Raw genomic sequence first — 21,167 nt, 5'->3', positions numbered from 1 at the left:
TTAAAATACTGGAATGACTGTGAAAAAAAATGGAAAAAAGGATTAACTTTATCCTTATATGTGGTCTATGGCTGTTTTCTTTCTACTTTTTCAACTTCTGTTATTCAAAGGAAACTTGTTGTTTCCTTTTATGCTTGGGCTTCCTGCGTATTATTTTTGACAGACAGAGAAAGTTAATGCCAGAAAGCTGTGATTAAAATAAAAATTTATATTTTATATTATATTCTTTTTCTATATTTTCAACTTTCGTTATTCTCCATGAGAGACAGTTGGACCTTGACCCCTACGCATGGGCCTCCTGTGGCGGGTGCCGAAAATTATTCGAAAACAAGGAAAATCACGGAATGTCGATACGGAAAGTACGTACGTACGTCAGTGCAAAACCAAAAAGAAATCTATTAATAATAATGAATAATTTTTTAAATCATCTCTGAAATAGTATGAACCCTTGAGGAGCTCCTAAACTACGTGAAAGTCTCGATCGCACAAGAGATTTTTTAAAACATGTTGCGTTTTCACCAGAAACATGGCGCCCATGTCGAACTTTCCAACTGTGGTACGATCGCTACGAGAAAGAAAAGCTTCGCAAATGCTGTCGTCTTCAGTCATAGACCATTATCAACGCTTGAGACGTTTATGTTTGAGATCATAGACCACGAACAAGGTTGGTCTGGACACGTAAGATGTGGAATAACATCGCACAATCCCAAAGACTTTCAACTTAGAGTCCCTCCTTATTTGTTACCTGATCTGGCTCAGATGGGAAAGACTTGGGTTTTCGCCATAAAACCAAACAACTCGAAGCCTTTAGGAGACGAACATTTGCGAGACGATGGGAGCTATAATTTCCAGCGAGTTGAAGTTGGAGACGAGGACACAAATCAGTTGTTTTGTGGCGAAAAAGCCGCCATGCAAAATGTAAAACCCACTGACAAAGGCAGTCGTATTGGGTTGCGGATCAATTCTAGTGGAGATCTTTATTTCTTTATCAATGGAAAAAAATTTGGGCCTTGTGCTACAAATGTTCCCACTTTCAATGCATATGCTGCTGTTGATGTCTATGGGTCGACAAAAAGTGTCCGAATTGTGCAGTGTGGAGGTATGCCATGATTTCATTATGATTTTATCAATTTTGATTTCTTTTTCGTATTGGATATAATTTTGATTTCATTTCATGTCATAGTTTGGTCCCCTTCATTAGACATTTAGAAATTTCCCATTTGTGGTTGAACGAATTTACTAGGCTAAAAAAATCACTATTTTTAATTTTGTGATTTTCGATTTAAATAAGAATTGCTTTTGTGTACATTGGCGACTTCGGGAAACTTCGAAAAAATAGAAGCAGCTATCTTTAGTGTTTTTGTTTGTCATTCATGCTTCTTAGCTTTAAATGAAACATTTCTTTTTTGGTAAGTTAAATTCCCAGGGGGGGGGGGGGTACTCCGCCAGAATTTGGGTAGGGGCGTTCCGCTGGGATTCTGAAAGGGGTACCCTGTTTATGATAATAAAACTCAAATTTGTGGTCCCTGTTTATGATAAAAGATATGATTTATTGCACTGAGTTCCTGTTCAATTATCATGTCATCTCGCGTATCGTTTTTTTACGACCATAATAACCAGTTTTGGTCAATATGAAAGTAGAATCCCTGAATATGACAGGAAACTTAGGAAGAACTTGGAACCTGAGTAAAATTGCATACCCTGTTTATGACAAGAAGCTCGAAATACCATACCCTAGTTCAGCAGATCATCATACCCGTATAGTCCATATGTGGGAGTACCCCCCCCCCCCCCCCCCCGGGGTTAAATTAAGAATTCGATGTTTTTTTGAACTTCAACAAATTTCTCACTTCTCACTATTTTTATATTTTTCTCTTTCAGTTCCAACACTATTAGATCTCTGTTGCAATGAGATCAAAATTGCAACTAAAAACAAAAGTATAGACGATCTTCCGATCCCTAAATTACTCATCAAATATATCTCATCTTTTTGACTATAAATGGCAAATCCAAGGTATACCACAGGGAACCCAACTTAGTTAACAGTGAAAGTCCGGTGAATATAAAAAATTAGTAAAAATACGCAGGTGATTATAGAAAATCTTGCGCACTGATTGGTCAAGAAACTCACACTATCACACGATAATCACCTTGAGCGAAAATCCAAAATGGCGGCCAGCCACTTCGTTGCTGTTACTGGGGAAAAAATACCTTTTATCTTCTTTTTTTTCTTTTTTTGAAAGAATCACCTGCGTATTTATACTAAAACAATAATTGTAATAATTATTATTTGCCTCGGGCTCGGTGATTATTGGGGAATATTTACCTCGCTGCTCAAATACTTGCGTCTCGGAAAATATTCCCCGACAATCACTTCGCCTTCGGCAAATAATTGTTAAATAATTTTAATCTTATTTATTCCATGAAAACAATTAAAGGCATTTACAAACAATGAATGATATGATATTAAGATGGATATTTCCAATATTGTTTATAGAGGACACTACCTTGAACCCCAAAAAAATTATAAAAGTCAATTTTTTTTCAGTTTTTTTTTTCGTCTTTCACTTTTATCTAAATATTTCTAAACAAGAAAACACAAGTCAGAAATTAAAACCATTAAATAAATCAGTAGTATAAGAATCAATCAAACAGAAGATTTTTAAGATAATGCAAAGACTTTGTTGTATGAATTCAAGATTTTCATATATATATGCACTCAAAACTGGAATATTTTTGAGGATTCCCTTGTACATAGGTATTATATTCTGTTAATGACTGTTTCTTTTATGGAAATATAGAACTAAAGTTTCGTATTTCCCAATCTTTTGGGTCACTGAACTATCATCAGGAAATGTGAAGAGAATCTTTTAAAAAAGAAAAAGAAAAATATGTATATCTTCTATAAGATGAACTGTAAATTTTATCTACAAGCTCATGATATAGAATTAGGAAATGAGTCATTTTCCTACCATCCTCCCCCTCCCATATGCCTTAACATGTTTCAACAAGCAAAGATGGCTGGATAGGAGAACCTAAAACTCAGGCTAAAATGAAGAAAATATTTAACACTAAATTACTGGGACTGAGGGTCTATGTTTTATGGTCCTAAACAAGGCTATGTTTCCAAGAGAAACAACACAATCAAAAGTGGGTTCTGAAGTGGGGGTTCTAATTCCATTTCCATTCACCCCATTTTGACCAAATCCTATAGTTTTAGCCTTTTTTTTGCTCAATTCCATTCCCATCATGGTTTTTTGTTGTTGTTTGTTTCTTTCTTTGTGAATACCATTTCCAGTGCATAAAAACCCCATTTTCCCTACCAAAAATCCCAGCTCCAATTTTACCCCTTACATAGATTTTTAACTTTCTGTTGCATTTATGTAAATGTATCTCTTTGTTAAATGCATTATGATTAAGCAAATAAATAAACATCAAAAGAATGACATGTAGTTTCAAATTTCACATCCTCCATTTCATAGGCAATTTGTATAATTTTTTGAGCCATTTTTGAACTATCAAGGAGAATTGAAAACACGTTTTGGCACTTTTGACTTCAAGCTCTTCAAGTTGTTTCAAAACTCGTTTCCGATGAATAAATTATCTCTGTGAGTGACGTTGAAGCCAGTAAAATGTTTCAACAGCTCACTTCAAGTAATTTTTTTTTCTTTTAGAAAATGACTATTTACTTCTCCAATTCATAGGCAACTAGTTTTAAAAATCTAAATTCTAATTTTCTGGGCCATTTTTGAACAACCTTGAGAAATAAAACACACGTTTTGGCACTTTTGACTTCAAGCTCACAAAGTCGGAACAAAGTCCATGTAAGATGAATAAATTATCTCTGTGAGTGACGTTGAAACCAGTAAAATGTTTCAACAGCTCTCTTTAGATAAATAGAGATAAATTTTTTTCTTTTAGAAAATCGTTATTTACTTCTCCAATTCATAGCCCACTAGTTTTAGGAATCTAAATTCCAATTTTCTATGGCGTTTTCGAACTATTTTGAGAAAGAAAACACACGTTTTGGTAGTTTTGACTTGAAGCTCACAAAGTCGGTACAAAGTTCATGTAAAATGAATAAATTATCTTTGTGAGTGACGTTGAAGCCAGTAAAATGTTTCAAGACCTCACTTCAGATAAATAGATTTTTTTCTCTTAGAAAATCGGAATTTACTTCCCCAAGTCATAAGGAATTAGTTTAACAAAACTAAATTCTAATTTTCTGTGGCGTTTTCGAACTTTTTCGAGAAAGAAAACACACGTTTTGATACTTTTGACTTCAAGCTCACAAAGTCGGTACAAAGTTCATGTAAGATGAATAAATTATCTCTGTGAGTGACGTTGAAGCCAGTAAAATGTTTCAAGAGCTCACTTCAGATAAACAGATTTTTTTCTCGTAGAAAATCGTCTTTTACTTCTCCAATTTATAGACAACCGGTTTTAGAAATCTAAATTCTAATTTTCTGAGCCATTTTTTAACAATCTTGAGAAACAAAACACACGTTTTGGTACTTTTGACTTCAAACTCACAAAGTCGGAACAAAGTTCATGTAAGATGAATAAATTATATCTCTGTGAATGACGTTGAAGCCAGCAAAGTGTTTCAAAAGCTCACTTCTGATAAATAGATTTTTTTCTTTTAGAAAATCGTCATTTACTACTCCAGTTTATAGGCAACTAGTTTTACAAAACTATATTCTAATTTTCTAAGCCTTTTAAGAACTATGTCGAGAAAGAAAACACACGTTTTGATACTTTTGACTTCAAGCTCACAAAGTCGGCACAAAGTTAATTAAGATGAATAAATTATCTCTGTGAGTGACGTTGAAGCCAGTAAAATGATTCAAGAGCTCACTTCAAATAAATAGATTTTTTTCTCTTAGAAAAACGTCTTTTACTTCTCCAATTCATAGACAAGCGGTTTTAGAAATCTAAGTTCTGATTTTCTGAGTCATTTTAAAACTATTTTGAGAAAGAAAAGACACGTTTTGGCACTTTTGACTTCAAGCTCACAAATTCAGAACAAAGTCAGGGCATGTCAGATGAATAGATTATCTCTGTGAGTGACGTTGAAGCCACCAAAATGCTGCGAAGCTGATGGAAGGTCTCCATGTCATTTATTTTTGGAATAAAGCGGTCCCATAACAACCCGATCCTCAAGGTAATTGAATAAAAAAACTCTTTTTTAACAAACACATTAATTTTTAATTTTCAACGGAGTACTGTAAGCTTAAATCTGATTCGATCAAACAATTAAGTTTCATCTCAAAAATCTTAAACAGCATTTATAGATTTTTGATGAATCAGAATACAGTTCCATTGTTTTCAACAAATATTCAACTGACATCAACACAAGTACAACAACAGATTATTCATATCATAAGCCTACTTTTTGCGGGGGGGGGGGGGGGGAGTAGTTTTATCTACTTCCCCTTATAGACATTCGTCTGAATATACCTCTTCCTTTTGGTAAAGTTTGGACTTCAACAGACACCTATGACGAGGAAAAAGAATCTTAATTTCGAGAGGAAGTTTGGAGTTGGGTAGGGTTGTTGCTACGGCTCATTTGTGCGATTTATGTTGCGAGCCATGATACGACGCAATGTTGTCTGCAATGTTGCGCGCAATGTTGTCTGCAATGTTGCGCGCAATGTTGTCTGCAATGTTGCGCGCAATGTTGCACCGTGTGTCTGCGCCTTTAGTGTTATTTTTGTGTTGTAATTGCTGTAGTGCTGTTAAACCATGTTTCAATCTGTGAGTCAGCTGTGCCCTGACTTTGAACAGCCCATCGTCTTCGTTGTTGAAGATGCAGTCGCTGTTCATGTTGTTGTCATTGTACTGTACAGACCTTTTCAACGTTCTTGAGTGCCTCTAACTCTTCTGTTAGTTCCTTAATCAGCCTAAACAGACACAATTAGATCTATTTAATTACCTTGGGCGTAATGTTTTCCAATTTCTTTCCCTAGAGTATCATTTCTTTGTTTAACGGTTGAACATGAGAAGACACATGAATATGAATACAACTCAAACAAATAATCTTATTCTCAAGAGAATGACACGCGGACTGAAATGAGGAAAAATTAATCCCATCGTTTATCTCCATCCATCTCACCTTACCTTGCATCTCATGTGCTGAAGTAAACATTTTAGTACTATTAAAAGGCCATACTTACACTTCTTGTCGTGAATAGCATTCTGCGATCTCCTACAGATAAAAATAATAACCTTTAATTGGAGTTGCTTCGTTTTTTCATTTTCGTTCGTCTATCCGGATTACTATTTTCTTCGTTATCGTTATCAATCATTTTTTATGTACCTCCCAGTACAACCGCCTCGTTCACAACTAAGTACGAGATTGAAGGCGTAGAAATAGTTACTCGTTCTAATCTTATGTAACCATGTAATCTAATATGAGATTCTATTTACATCGCGTATCTAAGAAAAGTTTAACCTTGGTGGTTTGAAAGGTTTAGGTTAATTATGAAGAGGTTTGTAGAACAGGAAACAACAATTAGATCTCTAAGTCACTGCAAAACAGTCTCGGTAACTAAATCAAACATGCTGGACTTGTAGAATCAGTCATGTACGAAAAACATTGAATGAAGTGCACAAATTCTTCTATAAATTTCTGTTTCATAGCAAACATACGCAATCCCTCTTTCCTTTCCCTCGACTCTCATACGTCTTCCAGTTCTTCCCGTTCAGTGGTTACCTTCTCCGCTCCAAGAAAGATTTAGCATTTGCGCCTCGCTTTTTGCGGAGGGGAGAGAGAGCTAGGGACAAAGTTTCTCCGCAAAAAGCGAGCGCAAATGCTAAATCTTTCTAGTTCACTCATAAAACTGATATTTTATGTCAGAATATTTCGCAACCAATGAGAGCCTTGTATTAGTTTAATTTTAGAATTATCTATATATAATCGTTACCTTCAGCTCTTCATTTTCTTTCTTCAGTCTGAATTCACAAGACATAAAGTAGAAAAACAGTATTTCAGAATGTCTTATGTAAAAGGATGGCCTGGGGCGCCAAAAGCCACCACTTAAGAAGTAAGGGTTCCCTGGTATAGATTTGGCTTAGCATTTTGTATACGGAGGAAAAACATAGCACAAAATTCCTTAAAGTGAGTGACCTATGAAAGGACTATTTTGGGTCTTTCGGCTAAAAAATTTAAGTACACTGTTTAATAGAGGGATAGAGAATTTTTTCAAACGGATCTGATAATTTGCGCGGTAATGATCTGCCAACACCCCCAAACCGCTCCGCCGCGTATTAGCCATTCCGAGGTTGAAGAAAAAACTGGGTCGAGTTTTCATTACAGTGCATTCTGGGACTGTTTTAGGGGTGATATTTCCAAAATGGCGTGAAATATTTTAAACATTTTTGAGATAAATTTCCAGCTTTCATCAGTTTAAAGATACATTAATTTGGAGCCAAGCTCTGTTGTGCTTACCCCTTCCATGATAGCTTAGGAACTTAGATAATTGTCATGGATAAAGTTATGTAAATGATATTAAAACACTCATTAATAATTCATAAGCTTATGGTCCAATTGGAGCCACCATACATGTCGCGTGCATGAACCTTTATACCCGATAAAGTCCTCTTCATTAGTATTCAAGTGATTTTATATAAAGACACATGTGATCTTTATATAAAGACCACTCGAATACTATGAGGATGACTTCATCAGGGATGAAGTATGCATCCAAGTTTAGATGAAGACATAGAGCTTCATCAAGGTCATAGTCAACCCTAATGATCTTTGACTAACGTGCCTGTCTTTGCCTTGGCACGCAATCCAACGTGTGGGAGCTTCTATTGAATCTGGTTGCGCATGCCCGTGACGTCAAATCTCTATCGAAGTATAAAAATTCATGTTCGTGACGTGTATGGTGGCTCCAGTTGAACCAAAATCTTATAAATTGTTCATGAGTGTTTTAAGCAGTTCAAAAAACTCGTAGATCGTGTTTTATCAGGTATAAAAGCACTGGGCTACGCCTCGTGCTTTTATACCTGATAAAACACTCCTACTCGTTTTTTAAACACTACCAAAGGTACTAAGCTATTATCCTGTACCACCCCTCCCTCATGACATTTAATTGATAATTTTATACTTACGACTCAACTTCTTGGACTGTTACTTCCAATATTTCCTGGCGATGAAAAACTATGGATTTAGATAAATTTATTTATATATTTTCCTCAGCTTAATTCTTTCAGTCTACGAATCCCATAATTTTATTCAGTCTTACCTTTAAGCTATCGCTCTTCCCTTTGAGACTGAAATTATAGATTATTTAACAAAAAAAGAATTAGTAGCGATGTGGATTGCCTACTCAATACTCATTTCAAAGTTGAGTGGAAAATGGGTCGAGTTGGTATTGCAGTGCATCATGTGACATTTTTCAAGATGGCTTCTATTTTGTCCCAAAATGAAACAGCCCTAAAATGCACTGCAATGCCAACTCGACCCAGTTTTTCCCGTACGAGATGCATGGTATAAGGGGGGTGTTAGTCTTCTTCCTATTGGATACTGAAAAACGTAGTTGTCTTTTGGGGGAGTGGGGTGGGGAGAATAATTTGCTGAGGTGTGGCCCTTCACCTCTCCTCAGAGAAATTAATCGTTTCCAGAAACATATTCTGATATCATACTTACTGTTCTTCGACATCCAAAGCTACATTGCATAGAACTTTAACTGAATCCTGAAAATCAAAGATGATTGAACATTTCAGTATAAATTATAAGAGCTTTAAGAGCTAATAAGAGCTAACTCTAAAGAACATGCCCGCAAAGGTCTCTTGGGTAAGGTCGTGAAGACTGCTGGGCCGACTATTGCGCAATTAGTCCGCAATTCCCTCTGGGAGCAATCAGGACGAAAATGTGTTAATTTTACAACTGGGCTATCACAGGTATCCCAGTAAAAATGCAAAAATAAATAAATTAATAATTATAGTTAAATGTTATTCAATCATATGTAACCGTGGTTAATGTTACCGCTAGAAAGATATCATATACGTTCTCCTTTTGATTCTCCCTAAAGATTTCCCCTTTTTCTTATTTCTTAACTTTGTTAAGAAAGCATGGATTTATAAACATTCAACTCAGTACAGCGGTATTCACCATTTTCCATACATTGGTTCACTGGTCAAACACAAAGCGCTCAAGCGAGGCGCCAAGATACTTTTAAAGGATTATTCAAATTTGAACCTTGCAACCTCGACTGAATGCTTTGTGTCTGACCAGTGAACCGATGTATGGATAATTGTGAATTGCACCATCACGTGCCCACGCCCATAATACAGCTTGGACTGCCTGTGGTTATATGGCGGAACAATACGATCCCATTGCTCTCGGCGATGGAATTCTTTCTTATGTAAAACGATTGTATTGTTCCTGCCATCTAACATGGCTGCCGTCACGTGATGGTGCAAAACCCCTATTCCTTTAAGGAATACAAAACGCGCGCGCGTGTCTCTGTACTTTGATATAAACACGCTGGTAGCTGTAGAGCACTAGAGAAACAAGTTCAGGAACACGAGGCGTAGATGAGTGTTTCTCTTGCTTCTCGAGTGCTCTAGAGCTTCCACATTGTTTACAATTACAGTACAGAGTCATAAGCAGCCGTTTTATAATGCTTTTATAAAATATTTTTGAATGATTTTGCGCGAGCCTGTCTTTGTCCTCTAAAAAAAAACGGTAGCCAGTCGATCAGCGCGCACGCGTTAGATCTCAAATATTTTATTATCCACGATATAATTTTAATAGGTGTTTAATTCCGAGTTCTTACCTTTAACGCTTTGTTTTCGTTTTTGATTCTGAAAAAATTGAAATCCATAAAAACGAATTAAGCACGTTCATGGGCATTGCTCGTGCGCATCCTTTCTACGCATGAGTTAAGTGCGCCGCGGGCTCATTGTCGAGATGACGTCATTCGAACGTTTTGATGTTCATATGACGTTCAATATCGAGAAAACAAGCTATAGCTCTAAAAAGCGGTGTCCCCTTTTTATTTTTTATTTTTTGAAAGTACTTAATGATAGCCAGCAACTTATTAAATTCAAAAAATTATAAAAATGTAAATCTAATCTAATTCTAAAAATCTGACGATTGGATCAAATCGAAATCACACATTTTGTGCATAATGTAAATGAAGGCTACAAGTGCACACATCACATATTTATGATTTTCTGTAATTCTTGATTATCCGGATTCTCTTTTGATAAAAGCCAGCCTCTCATGCAGTGGAACGACTGCTAAATCCCCATAGTTAAAAAGCCATGATACTATGATACGATATGCTATACTATGATACTCACGCGTCTATCATGACTTGCGTGTAATCCACTTTTTTCTGTAAATCGAAATCAAAAAAGATATTCATAACGTTGAGGGAAGACTGGGGACGAGGATAGTATCGTTAGTGATATTTTTTATTATTTTGCTTCTCACCTTTAGATTTTCGTTGCCGCTCTTAAGGCTGAAAATGAAAGGACAAGAAGGACATTAGCGATAGAAAGGTTAACAAGCTTTTTTAAACAGATGACGGGGGTCGGACAGACAGACAAACAAACAAACAGATAGGACGACATACAGATAGGAGGACAGACAATCTGGCAGATAAGACGACGGATAGATAGGAGGACAGACAGACAGACAGATAGACAGACAGACAGACAGACAGGACGACATACAGATAGGAGGATAGACAATCTGGCACATAAGACGACGGATAGATAGGAGGACAGACAGACAGAAGGACAGGCCAAAAGGCCGACAGAAAGTGCAATAGACAAACAGATAGGGCAAAACAAAATAGGAGGACAGACAGACAGACAGACAGGCAGACAGATAGGAGGTGAGGGCAGACGGTCATAATACCTAGACCGACCTAACAGCGTTTTTCACATGTACGAATATATATATAAGTAGTGCAGTTTTCGTATGACTGTGAAAAGCTCACGGCACGAACACTTTCATGACACGACAAGTGATACGCCAGACCAATCACATTGCGCGATAATTTACTCTTCATCCAATCAAATGCCCTAAACACGACATAAATACGGCGTGGACACAGTCACGTCAAGGTCACGGCACTGCCAGACCAATCACATTGCGCGAGAAAAAAATTAGCCAATTAAAATTCTAGAACATATCACAGTCATACAGTCATACGAAAACTGCTTTATGCACACTAAAGACTACTTACTCCTCTTTTTCACTCATAATTTCCTGAAAATCAAAAATTTGCGCTAAATTAAAGCATTGTCTTCAAAAATAAAGTACCAATCGGTCACGTGATCACTGTACATCATACTGTCTATCATCATAGACCAAATGCAAAACTTGCACCGACGTGAGGCTTAAGTTGTGAACAAAGAACGCCAGATTGCTTTGTTCAAAACTTAAGCCTCATATCGGTGCGAGTTTTGTATTTCGCCTGTATATAAAATGAAATTTCTAATCATGTTACGTATAATGACAATGGAGCCTCATGTATCACAGGAATTCTCTCGTATTTTTATTGAATAGGGCCCAGTTGTACGAAAAATGTATAGCGCTATCCGATAGATAAATCCTTATTGTTACCCAACTATTATTCAAATTAGAGTACAAATAACGCAGGAGAAAGCCTGGAGCGATTATAAATACCCTGCGAAACTCTAGGTTATTTCGTACGAAAACTGAACCGGTTTTGAAAACGAGTTGAAAGGAAAAAATCGTTTTAATTAAAGCCTTCTTTTTGGAAAACGTAAGCTTAGTTGGATAATAAATAACTTATTAGACATTTTAGGGTGAAATACTAGCGGACATTTTTTCTCGTCTTTCTCGTCTATCGGGCTCGAAAAAATATCTACCCGTATTCCACTCTAAAAGGTCTAATAATATCTGTATAATGCGGATAAATCAATGCTGTTTATTCAATAAATTTTTCCACTAAGATTTATCAAGAGAGCATAAATAAAAGAGGGAAACTTCTTAATAACGCGCGCGCCATGTAAATTCCCGGTTGGGCTATTTTAAGTAACCGGATGCAGTTTAAATTTCGCCCTACCCTACTCCCGTGTGTCATCAACTTGCGCGCACGCTCTTCCTTCGTTTTTAGTCATCAAAAGAATAAACGGAAAGAGCGCGCGCGCGAAAGTTGGTGACGTACGGGAGTAGGGTAAGGCGAAATTACTGATTGAATGTCACACTCCCCACCATTACCCTCCTTTTAACACAGGGATCCCGAGCGCAGTAAAGAATCCGTGACCAACATGACGCCAAATTTTCACGCGATTAAAAATTAAAAATGGTTCTGATCTACCTCTGTTTTCTTCAAGTGTAATTGATGTTCTTTCTGTAGACAACAATAAGAAAAGAGCTTAGATATACGGTGCAAGCTAGCGAGGACCACGAAGCGTAGGCCCAAGAAAAACATGGATAGGTATTATGAAATATTATACAATAACTGTTATAAATCTCTCGTTCTGATTGGTAGAATTTGGACAGTGAACGAAGATTGAATATGAAAATGGCACGCGCGCGCACTTTTTATTGTGACAGTCGTATATAATATTAGAGAGTAAACAATTAATCCGTGAAACACTAATTACTGAATAGTACAAAATAGTGCTAGTTAAACAAAATAATACAATGGAATTTGCATGAAATTGTGCTATTTAGTATTACTAAAGTTTCACGGTTATTTTGTTTGCACTCTACGATCATTCTAAATTGTATTTTATAATACAAAATTAAACAACTTGCTTCAAGATTAGCAGAACACTCGAGAAGTGTTGTCAAGCACCCGCATGTCGTTCTTCTCCTAACGCTTTTCAAGTGTTCTGCCAATCCTCGCCTGCTTGCAGCCCAACTTCAAGTCTAGGCTAGGCATCCCAAGTGACTTATGACTGCACGCGGCACAGCAACAAGTTTTCAATTTTTTCAATATTTCTTCATACCTCCATTAACATGATTTCCTGTTTGATCCTAAAATCAATTCAATTGATAAAGAATGTCTAAATACAGCGGTTATAACAAGAAAGGTTGTTGATTGTGACTAGATATTTTTACAGAGCTGTCGCAGTTTGAGTCCATACACCAGCCGGTAGTCAAAATAGAAACTAGAGGAGTTAAAATATCTGTTCTAGCCGTATTGTTTTAAATTTGGTGTCATAATTTGCTTATCATGGAACAACTGATCTCATAACAGTACAGCACACCTTTTTGCCCAGAAAGGTTTAGAGTGAATATTGCGCGCGCTTGCGATCTGATTCGTCCCAATACATTCTCACATTCTTTCGGCCAAACGCTTGTAGTGCAGGTCGTGCACAGTCCTGTTTGGCTAAGCAGCGATTAGTATTTTATTCGCGTCCACGAAAACATTTGTAATATTGCTATAGATGAGAGGATACCTATCGAGCAGATTAATCGTTTTTTAACATTAAAATGCATGGTATCATCTTACGCTTTCGTGCTTTGTTATTGATCTTGAAAGGAATCCGTTTAAGGCCACGTCCACACGCATCCGGATATTTTTGAAAACGGATATATATATATATTCTGCAGTTTGGCCTTGAAAACGCATTTTTTTTCGAAAACGGATACGTGTGAACGATAATATTTTTTTTGGAAACGGAATCTTAAAAATCCGTTTCAAAAATTCAAGGATACGTGTAAACCATCATCACTATCATCACCACCACCACCGCCACCATCAACATCAATCATCATCATCCTCATCATTATCATAGTTTCCCTCATGGATCGAGATTGGCCTTGCATAGGGCGCGTTTTCCTTGGAAACCTTTGTTGGACGAAGCCTAAAAGTCATTCACTTACTTGTCTTCCAATTCTTTCCTACTTGAAAGTTCACTTTTAAGTTTCTGGAAAAAAATGTGAAAAATTTAGTGGCAGATTTCGAACAGGTTGTGGGTGTTCACACACGGCACGGTGTGGTAACGGTACAGAAGTGGTGTAATCGATCTGTTGAACCACTCACAACGCACAATCTATTTATCTAAAACAATACCCCATCCCCCTAGTTTACTCTACGATCGACTTAATTTATTTTTTACAGAGGGTGTCACTTGACAAGTTGCCAACTTAGCACTAATAAACTTGCTGCCCTCGATCTTTCTTTTTGCAATATCCTACAAATTTCTCGCGCGCTGATTGTTTTTTTTTTATCATCAATAAGAGGACAGACAGATAAGTGTAACGCTTCTGAATAACAACACGGGACCGCCATTTTGTGTGATCATCCAAGCCACTGAGAAGGTTCACTCATTTGTAGATATTTTAAAGCAAGCAGCACCTTCTACTCAGATATTTAAAAACCTATGTGTTGGTCCCGGCCGCAGAGGCTTTAACCCACGACCTCCCGCGCAACAGAACGGTGCCCAGCCAATTAGCCAACCGGGAGACTTAACATTTCTTGTCCTAAAACAGATCGATATACTAACCAGGTGATCTCGTTTTGACAGCCCATCAAAAACCAGCAAATCATCGCGCAGGAATCGGGCGGTCCATCGAAAAAAAATGGCGACCGAAGTCAGAAAAAAATACTCTGAATGTTTGCTCAATTCCTAGCTACGTTATGGACTAGCAGTACATTGGAAATTCTACTTATTCTAATAACGAATACCTATGGGTCAAATGGTGCGTTGCGGTTTAAATTATTTTATGAAATTATCGTCAAATGATAGCTCTTTGTTTTCCGAAAACAACTGAAACTAGGACCGGCTTATCAACTACAACAATACTTTGCGCGCGTTCCCTGAGATCACGTGGAAGGTGTTATACATATTTCTACCTTATTTTCTTGGCCATATGTTTCAGCAAGTTCTTTTTGGGCTTTTATCTCATCCTACGAAAGCAAAAAAATAAATGAATGAAAAAATGGATGGGAGATAGAAGTAAATTATACTATGAATAATTGAAATTAGGCCCTGTCCACACTATGCCGGATAAATTTGAATCCGAATTTTTATTTATCCGGTTAGGCCTACCGTCCACACTAGTCCGTGCGAATCCGGAACAATTCTTCACCGAAAACGATTTTTTTCGAATACGGTCTCCAGAGTGGAACGATTTGAAAACGTTGGTTAGCCGTATTGGTGTGGACGGAGAACATTTCGCATCCGAATTTTTTCGGATATGATGACGTCATGATTGTCATGGGAACATGGCGGGAAGGCTAAAAATACACCGCGGGCCCAATTTCAGCTTCGATGCACATGCTCAGATGTGCAATGAAGCGTTTTTGCCGCCTCTGATCGGACTAGTGTGGACGCGAAACATTTTATTCGTTTTCATGTGGACGGAAAACTTTTTTTTCGTTTTCGGTGTGAAAGTTGCGGATTGAAATTTATCCGGCATAGTGTGGACGGGGCCTTAGAAAATTAAATGAATAGAACTAAGGATGAAGGAATGAAGGGATGAATAAATTAATGAATGAATGCATGAAACAAAATATGGGCGCTTCTTAAATAGGATACCTTTTTCAGATTGAGTTCAATCGCACTCTGTTTGATTGCATTCTTGTAAGTCTATGAAAGAAAACACATTTAAATTTTAAAACACTCAATATCAATATCATAATATCAGGACGCATCTGTATCGTTTGATTCTTTCCACACACACTTCCACTACATTTGATATTAGGGAGTTTAAGATAGGGCAGCTACGGTAGACTACTACGGTTGAACGCGGTTCGTGATCTGGGACGAGTTTCAATGCGCATGGATGAAAATTCATGCATGCAGTGGCTGGCCGTGAATCCGGTATCATTTTGGCTTCCTATTTCAGCCATGGCTTCGCCGAATGCAGAAAATGAAAACTGGTGAGTGTTTATCATAAGTTTTTTGCAAATGCGTACGTATATCAGGTTAAATTTATGAGAATGTATTGTATAGCTTGCTACAATTTAACACGCTGTAATATCGCAATTTTTTAGTTCCACAAGTCCATGCAATGTTCCACGTGTGGAGTCGGATGTCACCGGTTCTCTTCGCAATAAGTAAGTAAAAACAATCAAAACTACTTTGTAATTCTTTCACAAGAGTTAATGCAGAGAGAGAATAAAGTCCATTAAAATGTTTTTCTTAGTTGGGGTTGATTGTCACATCACCTTATTTTAATTGCAACAAGCGTTCGCTCTAAAATATTTTTATATTTGTACTTTCAATCCCACGACACTTAGGAAACGAAGTAGGAAAATAATGTACTATTATTATTGTTATTGTTATTATAGTTATTACTATTATTATTATTATTATTGTCATCATTATTGTTGTTTGAATGCAATTAGTTTAAAATCATGAAATATTTTGCTGGACTAACAACAACTAATTTGCATCTAACATGGAATAAACCAACCATGCACTTGCGACATCCTCACTGGAAAAAAAAACTTATGTTGATAAACTTTTTCATTTCCTTCTTGTGTCGTTCTTTCTGTTCCTAATTTTATCATTCTATGCAGGAAATTTTGTATTTGCGGCTCAATAAAGTTTTGTCTTTCTTGGCACTAATCAATTATGAGCAATATATTGAGAGAGGTGCTTTGCTAGAGTATTTTCCTTATATCCGTGAGACACTTTTTAAGAAATTGCACTAATTAGTTCTCGCTAGTCTTTGTTCAGTAAAAAAAATTGCACTAAATTAAATTTGCGATTTTGTCAGCAAACTATTACACAGATGTAATGGAAGCCCTTTCTCTATTTCATGGGTACAATATATTTGCACTTAATCATTCGCTTATTATAACTTGGTATTCAATTATGTTTAGGGCATGAAAAAAAATTTATTTCTTTTTTTATTTCATTTACAGTGGAACATTTAGATGGACAGAGGAACGAGATAGACTTCTTCTACGACAAATAGTATCCCTCGAGCCTTTTGCCTACAAAGCTGGGACTAAAGAAGCAGGTCTTAGGTGGACAGAAGTAGCAGAACGGATCAACTGCTATGCTCATTTCTCAAGTCAACCTAGAGATCAACGCAGTGTGAGGGAACGTTTCAACAAATTGTTGGCAGACTTCAAGAAAAAAAGCAGGAATGAAGAGTCTGCAAGTGGCATTGCTCCTGATGACCAAACAGAAAATGAGATGATATTGGAAGAAATAGTCGAAAAAATGAAATCTCCGCTGATCCAAGTTGCAAGGGATGAAAAAAATCAGGAAAAAAAGAGACAAAATGCCATATTCATTAGGAACAATGCAATGGAAACATGGTCTAAAACAAGAAAGAGTGGTAGTGAAGGTGGTGATTCGGGTTCAGAGGGGAACGGCCAAGTAGAGCAGGCGTTGACCAAAAGACGTAAAACAAGAAAAGGAGGGTCAGAAGCACTGCAGTACTTGGCTGAAAAAACAGAAGTAGAAACCGCTCTGCGAAAGCAAGATCTTGAATTACGCAGAGAAGAAATGCGTCTTCAAGCAGAACAGCAAAAGGAACATTACAAATTGCAACAGCAACAGATGCAACTTATGGCTGACATTGTCAAAAGACTAGCAAAATAAGTTTTTGCCTTTTAAACCACTCGGTTCTTGTTTGGATTTGTATGTTAAATTACATTACTTAATGTAATGTGAAACGCACTTTAATAATACTTTCCACTAGCTAGTGTTTTTGTTCTATTAGAAATGCTTTTATCGATGTCGTACAGTATATCAGTCACAAAACAAAACTAAAGTATGAGAAACCAAGATGCGTGTGTTACGTATGTAAGCTATTTATTCAAAACTGCATTATTCAACTTATAGAAATAATATTATTGTGAATATATATTGAATAATTTTAAGTATTTGTAAATATTTATTACTGATCAAAGTGTAAAACCTGGTTTACCCGAGCAACGCAAATACACAAACAAACGAAAGGACTGGCTTGCGTTGTAGTATTGCGTTTGCGTTTTCACCGGTACGGTTCACACGTTAAAAATGAAAGAATGGAAACCTTTCCATTTTCTTGCGTTTGCGTTTGCACTTGCGTTGCTCGTGTGAACCAGGCTTAATAGTCAATTGGACCAGGTTATAGTAACTATTATTATAATATAACAATTATTAATGTAATTATGAAGATGTATTACCAGAAGGCTTAATAAACCCAAGAAAATAGATGTAACCGATGGAATTTCAATTGGGGTATACTAAAATGTATCAAATTAAATAAGATCTATTTCAGGGGTGTAATGACCTACTTTATTCTATTAAAAACAACAACAAACAAACAGAAGAGCGTTGCAATATTTCCAACAGGATATTATGCGCTTTATGCTAAATAGTCAGCTAATGTTGGAGGCTCAACTTGAAATGACTCAGAGGTTGTATTACCATACAAACAAGTGAGCATGTCTCTGAACAATGCACTTATTATGTACTGCTTTCCTACTGCACTTAATCCTATCTTTAAGTTTTTCTTATAGTCAATGAACTTGAAGTAGTTCGAGACATCGCGAAACAACCACTCCACGGAGACTCGGACTGAGCTCATAGCTTCATTGAAAGACCTCATATCAGGTGTTAGAACAGGAACATCTCCAACGCGATAGGGACACATCAAGTTGGGGCGGAGCGGGTAGGCTTGGTCACCGTATACACAGAGAACGTTCCCTGCTGGGTTAAAAGCTATTCTTTCAAGGGTTCCCAAGAGTCCTGAGTTTCTTAACGTCCCTGCATCATGTCGGCACCCTTCCACTGGACCGTAAAGATTGGCTATCAAACCATTTGGAAGTGCTAATGCTTGAAACTTTAGCGCGTGAACTCGTTTGTGTCCGTTGTATACTACGTTTTGGTGTAAGCCGGGTCTGCATATTGGACGGACAGTCCCATCAATGAAGCCAAAACAATTCGTTAGAGGAGCGCCTTTTCTTAATATGGCTTCTGAATATCGTTGAAAAGATGCTCTGGAGAGAAAAGGTTGATTCCAGGAGGATAAACGGAAACCATGAGTTTCATAAATCCAGTCAAGCACAGTGTTTGTTATCATGCTTATCTCGGGTATTGGACGAGCGAACGTAGGAATCATATCGTAATACCGACCAGGGTAGGCCAATCTCTTTAGCAGCATGCACAAGCCCTCTAATCCACTGCAGACAGTCCCTTGAGAACAAACGAAGCGTACAGGTAGCTGCAGATGGTTCCCTAACACTGGTATATCCTCTTTTGCGACTCTGAAGTTAGATTCGCACTCGCTAGAACTCAAGTCATCCAAGCAAAAGGAGTCGTATTTCCAGAATGGATAAGAAGGATTAGAGGGTTTATATTCTTCATATAAAATCAAGAACTCATCCTCTCTCAAAATACTATCAGCAAAAGCAATGACGATTGCATTTCTTATATCTTCAAACGACATTTCTGCTAGCCAACACTCGGATAGCACTCGGTTGCGAATCAAAATATATCATTTTTTGCGACCACTGAACCGTATACGGTATGCTCGATCCAGTATTCACCAGACGCGTTCAACCGTAGTAGTCTACCGTAGCGGTCTTATCTTAAACTCTCTATTCACAACGCAGGACCGTTGAAAAACTCCTTCGGAGACATGGGCTTCCTGCATGCTTATTTAAATATCATTAAACGAATAAACACAACACTTAACGCGCAAATGTTGATTTTTAGGGAGCCGGAAATCTATACGAAAACCGGTGAAAAACCATCGCTTCAAGGGAGAGAACAACACATCAAGCAAACTAAACTGATAAACACTCAAATGAAGAATCGTTCGCGGGTTCAGAAACATAGAACATAGAAGCCGAGACCGAAATGGCATATGCGAAGTACGTTAATTAGATGCACGCTGCGACCGGTGACCCGTGGCATCATCCACTGTTTTTAATACGCGTTTGGCATTCTAAACCGACTGCATGGATGGTGCAAATGAATAAATTATAATATAATCATGTCATTTCCCATGTGCCATTTCGGTCTCAGCTTTTATGTTCTATGTTTCTGAACCCGACAACGATTCTATAGTGAAGTGAGTGTATGAGGTTTAGTCGAGAATCTAACAAAACCCCAGGCCTAAACTACTGTGAGATACAGCGCCGTAACAACGAAACTTCACTTCAAACTGTAAAATAAGACTTCACTTGTAAAAAGCTTCACTTGAACTTCACTTACTTTCACTCGACTTATCAAGCGCTTCTTACTGAGATCTAAAATTGTCAAAATAAGAATAATGATAACAGTAAAACATTAAAAATCATTGAAGACTTCAAGAAAAAAATGAGCATATTATAGTAGTTTTTGTTTTGAGAAACAAACTTACAGAAATCTGTCGATCCCTTTTTCTCCAGTTCCGCCATTCTCTCCCTCGAAAATCAAGCTAATGATGGAAATATTCTACGAAAATATTTTATTTTGGGGGTCTATACATTTTATTCAGAAGTCACGAAGCTAATTGTGGACGTCAATTGTGACATCGAGTACTTAATTTTGTAGCGCGCGCGTGCGCTGTTCTTGAGCCCTCGATACTTGTTCGCAACACCGCCGATGAAATTGCTAGATTGGAAGAAACGAATGGGTAACGGTTTGGATAATGTTCAAAGCATTTTGATAGACAGGAATCGGTAACACTTTGGGAAATGTGAGCAAAAGCAGCTAAATTCAACACCGTTTTCTCAAGGTTGCGTGCGCATCCAACTTGACGAGCCACAAAACTGAAAAACGTAAATTCAGTAAAATTGAGAAGACAGTTTTATATTTAAAGATGAGAATAATCGATTTTATGAATTCTTATCGAGAAAGATTCATAACAATGCGTTATAATGCTTGTGTTCTGGTATCATGGCCCGTCAAGTTCCTTAAATTTAAACTATGGTTTTCACGCAGGCCTGGATTTCGCCTGTCCACACTAAAATCAAGCGGATATCATAATTTGCGCATGCGAAAACAGACGTGCCGTTGTGAATAACGCCAGCGTTTTTTTTTTTGAATCTCTGTTTTCGCTGCCCGCACTTATATGATAGACCTTTGTTTTCAAATGTTTCCTTTCTGGAGAGCGTTTTCAAATGTATGTGTTTTCGATCGTTTTAGTGCGGACGCAAGATACCAAAACGCATCGAAAAGTATACCTTTTCAAACGGGGTCCAGGTTATTTTCTACTTCAAATCAATGACTTCAAATTGATGTGAGCAGCAATCAAGCCCCCAACCCCCGTTCAAAGTCCGTGAAAT

At 37.2% G+C, this 21,167-nt stretch overlaps 4 protein-coding genes across 4 annotated transcripts; 2 read left to right on the top strand and 2 right to left on the bottom strand.

The window, feature by feature from the left end:
• Window positions 1-309: 309 nt before the first annotated feature.
• Window positions 310-2,452, top strand: LOC116303969 (neuralized-like protein 2). Its single transcript, XM_031713607.2, has 2 exons — window positions 310-1,099; window positions 1,882-2,452. Exons 1-2 carry the CDS (start codon window positions 505-507, stop codon window positions 1,992-1,994), a joined length of 708 nt encoding a protein of 235 aa, XP_031569467.1. The 5' UTR covers window positions 310-504; the 3' UTR covers window positions 1,995-2,452.
• A 2,970-nt stretch (window positions 2,453-5,422) lies between these two features.
• On the bottom strand, window positions 5,423-20,261 carry LOC116303991 (uncharacterized). Its single transcript, XM_031713637.2, has 17 exons — window positions 20,113-20,261; window positions 15,487-15,537; window positions 14,802-14,855; window positions 13,829-13,872; window positions 12,949-12,976; window positions 12,312-12,344; window positions 11,211-11,233; window positions 10,451-10,478; window positions 10,318-10,352; window positions 9,789-9,816; window positions 8,657-8,703; window positions 8,253-8,280; window positions 8,119-8,153; window positions 6,927-6,954; window positions 6,177-6,208; window positions 5,852-5,903; window positions 5,423-5,497 (listed from the first exon to the last, which is right to left on the bottom strand). Exons 5-17 carry the CDS (start codon window positions 12,958-12,960, stop codon window positions 5,423-5,425), a joined length of 456 nt encoding a protein of 151 aa, XP_031569497.1. The 5' UTR covers window positions 12,961-12,976; window positions 13,829-13,872; window positions 14,802-14,855; window positions 15,487-15,537; window positions 20,113-20,261.
• On the top strand, window positions 15,658-18,112 carry LOC148908938 (uncharacterized). Its single transcript, XM_089034401.1, has 3 exons — window positions 15,658-15,830; window positions 15,945-16,007; window positions 16,821-18,112. The coding sequence occupies exons 1-3, from the start codon at window positions 15,724-15,726 to the stop codon at window positions 17,506-17,508; spliced, it is 858 nt and encodes a 285-aa protein (XP_088890527.1). The 5' UTR covers window positions 15,658-15,723; the 3' UTR covers window positions 17,509-18,112.
• LOC148908937 (uncharacterized) lies at window positions 18,167-19,488 on the bottom strand. Its single transcript, XM_089034400.1, has one exon. It carries the CDS (start codon window positions 19,340-19,342, stop codon window positions 18,260-18,262), a length of 1,083 nt encoding a protein of 360 aa, XP_088890526.1. The 5' UTR covers window positions 19,343-19,488; the 3' UTR covers window positions 18,167-18,259.
• Window positions 20,262-21,167: the final 906 nt, after the last annotated feature.

The sequence above is a fragment of the Actinia tenebrosa genome, unplaced genomic scaffold, assembly GCF_029948245.1.
Source record: "Actinia tenebrosa isolate PJP-AT-01 unplaced genomic scaffold, QUT_ActTen_1.0 PGA_scaffold2__45_contigs__length_23673736, whole genome shotgun sequence".
NCBI classification, from domain to species: Eukaryota; Metazoa; Cnidaria; class Anthozoa; order Actiniaria; family Actiniidae; genus Actinia; species Actinia tenebrosa.
The sequence above is the reverse complement of the archived record's forward strand: the minus strand, read 5'-3'. Positions and strand labels throughout refer to the sequence as shown.

What these genes read in the sequence shown, in the direction of transcription:
- LOC116303991 (XM_031713637.2), bottom strand. An exon ending in TACACTTGAAGAAAACAGAG is followed by an intron (nt 11,234 to 12,311) that starts GTAGATCAGAAC and finishes TTTGATTTTCAG; the next exon opens with GAAATTATGAGTGAAAAAGA. An exon ending in ACGAAAACAAAGCGTTAAAG is followed by an intron (nt 8,704 to 9,788) that starts GTAAGAACTCGG and finishes TTTGATTTTCAG; the next exon opens with GATTCAGTTAAAGTTCTATG.
- LOC116303969 (XM_031713607.2), top strand. Translation starts at nt 505, where the DNA reads ATGTTGCGTTTTCACCAGAAACATGGCGCCCATGTCGAACTTTCCAAC. An exon ending in CCGAATTGTGCAGTGTGGAG is followed by an intron (nt 1,100 to 1,881) that starts GTATGCCATGAT and finishes TTTCTCTTTCAG; the next exon opens with TTCCAACACTATTAGATCTC.
- LOC148908937 (XM_089034400.1), bottom strand. Translation starts at nt 19,342, where the DNA reads ATGTCGTTTGAAGATATAAGAAATGCAATCGTCATTGCTTTTGCTGAT.
- LOC148908938 (XM_089034401.1), top strand. Translation starts at nt 15,724, where the DNA reads ATGCGCATGGATGAAAATTCATGCATGCAGTGGCTGGCCGTGAATCCG. An exon ending in AATGCAGAAAATGAAAACTG is followed by an intron (nt 15,831 to 15,944) that starts GTGAGTGTTTAT and finishes GCAATTTTTTAG; the next exon opens with TTCCACAAGTCCATGCAATG. An exon ending in ACCGGTTCTCTTCGCAATAA is followed by an intron (nt 16,008 to 16,820) that starts GTAAGTAAAAAC and finishes TTTCATTTACAG; the next exon opens with TGGAACATTTAGATGGACAG.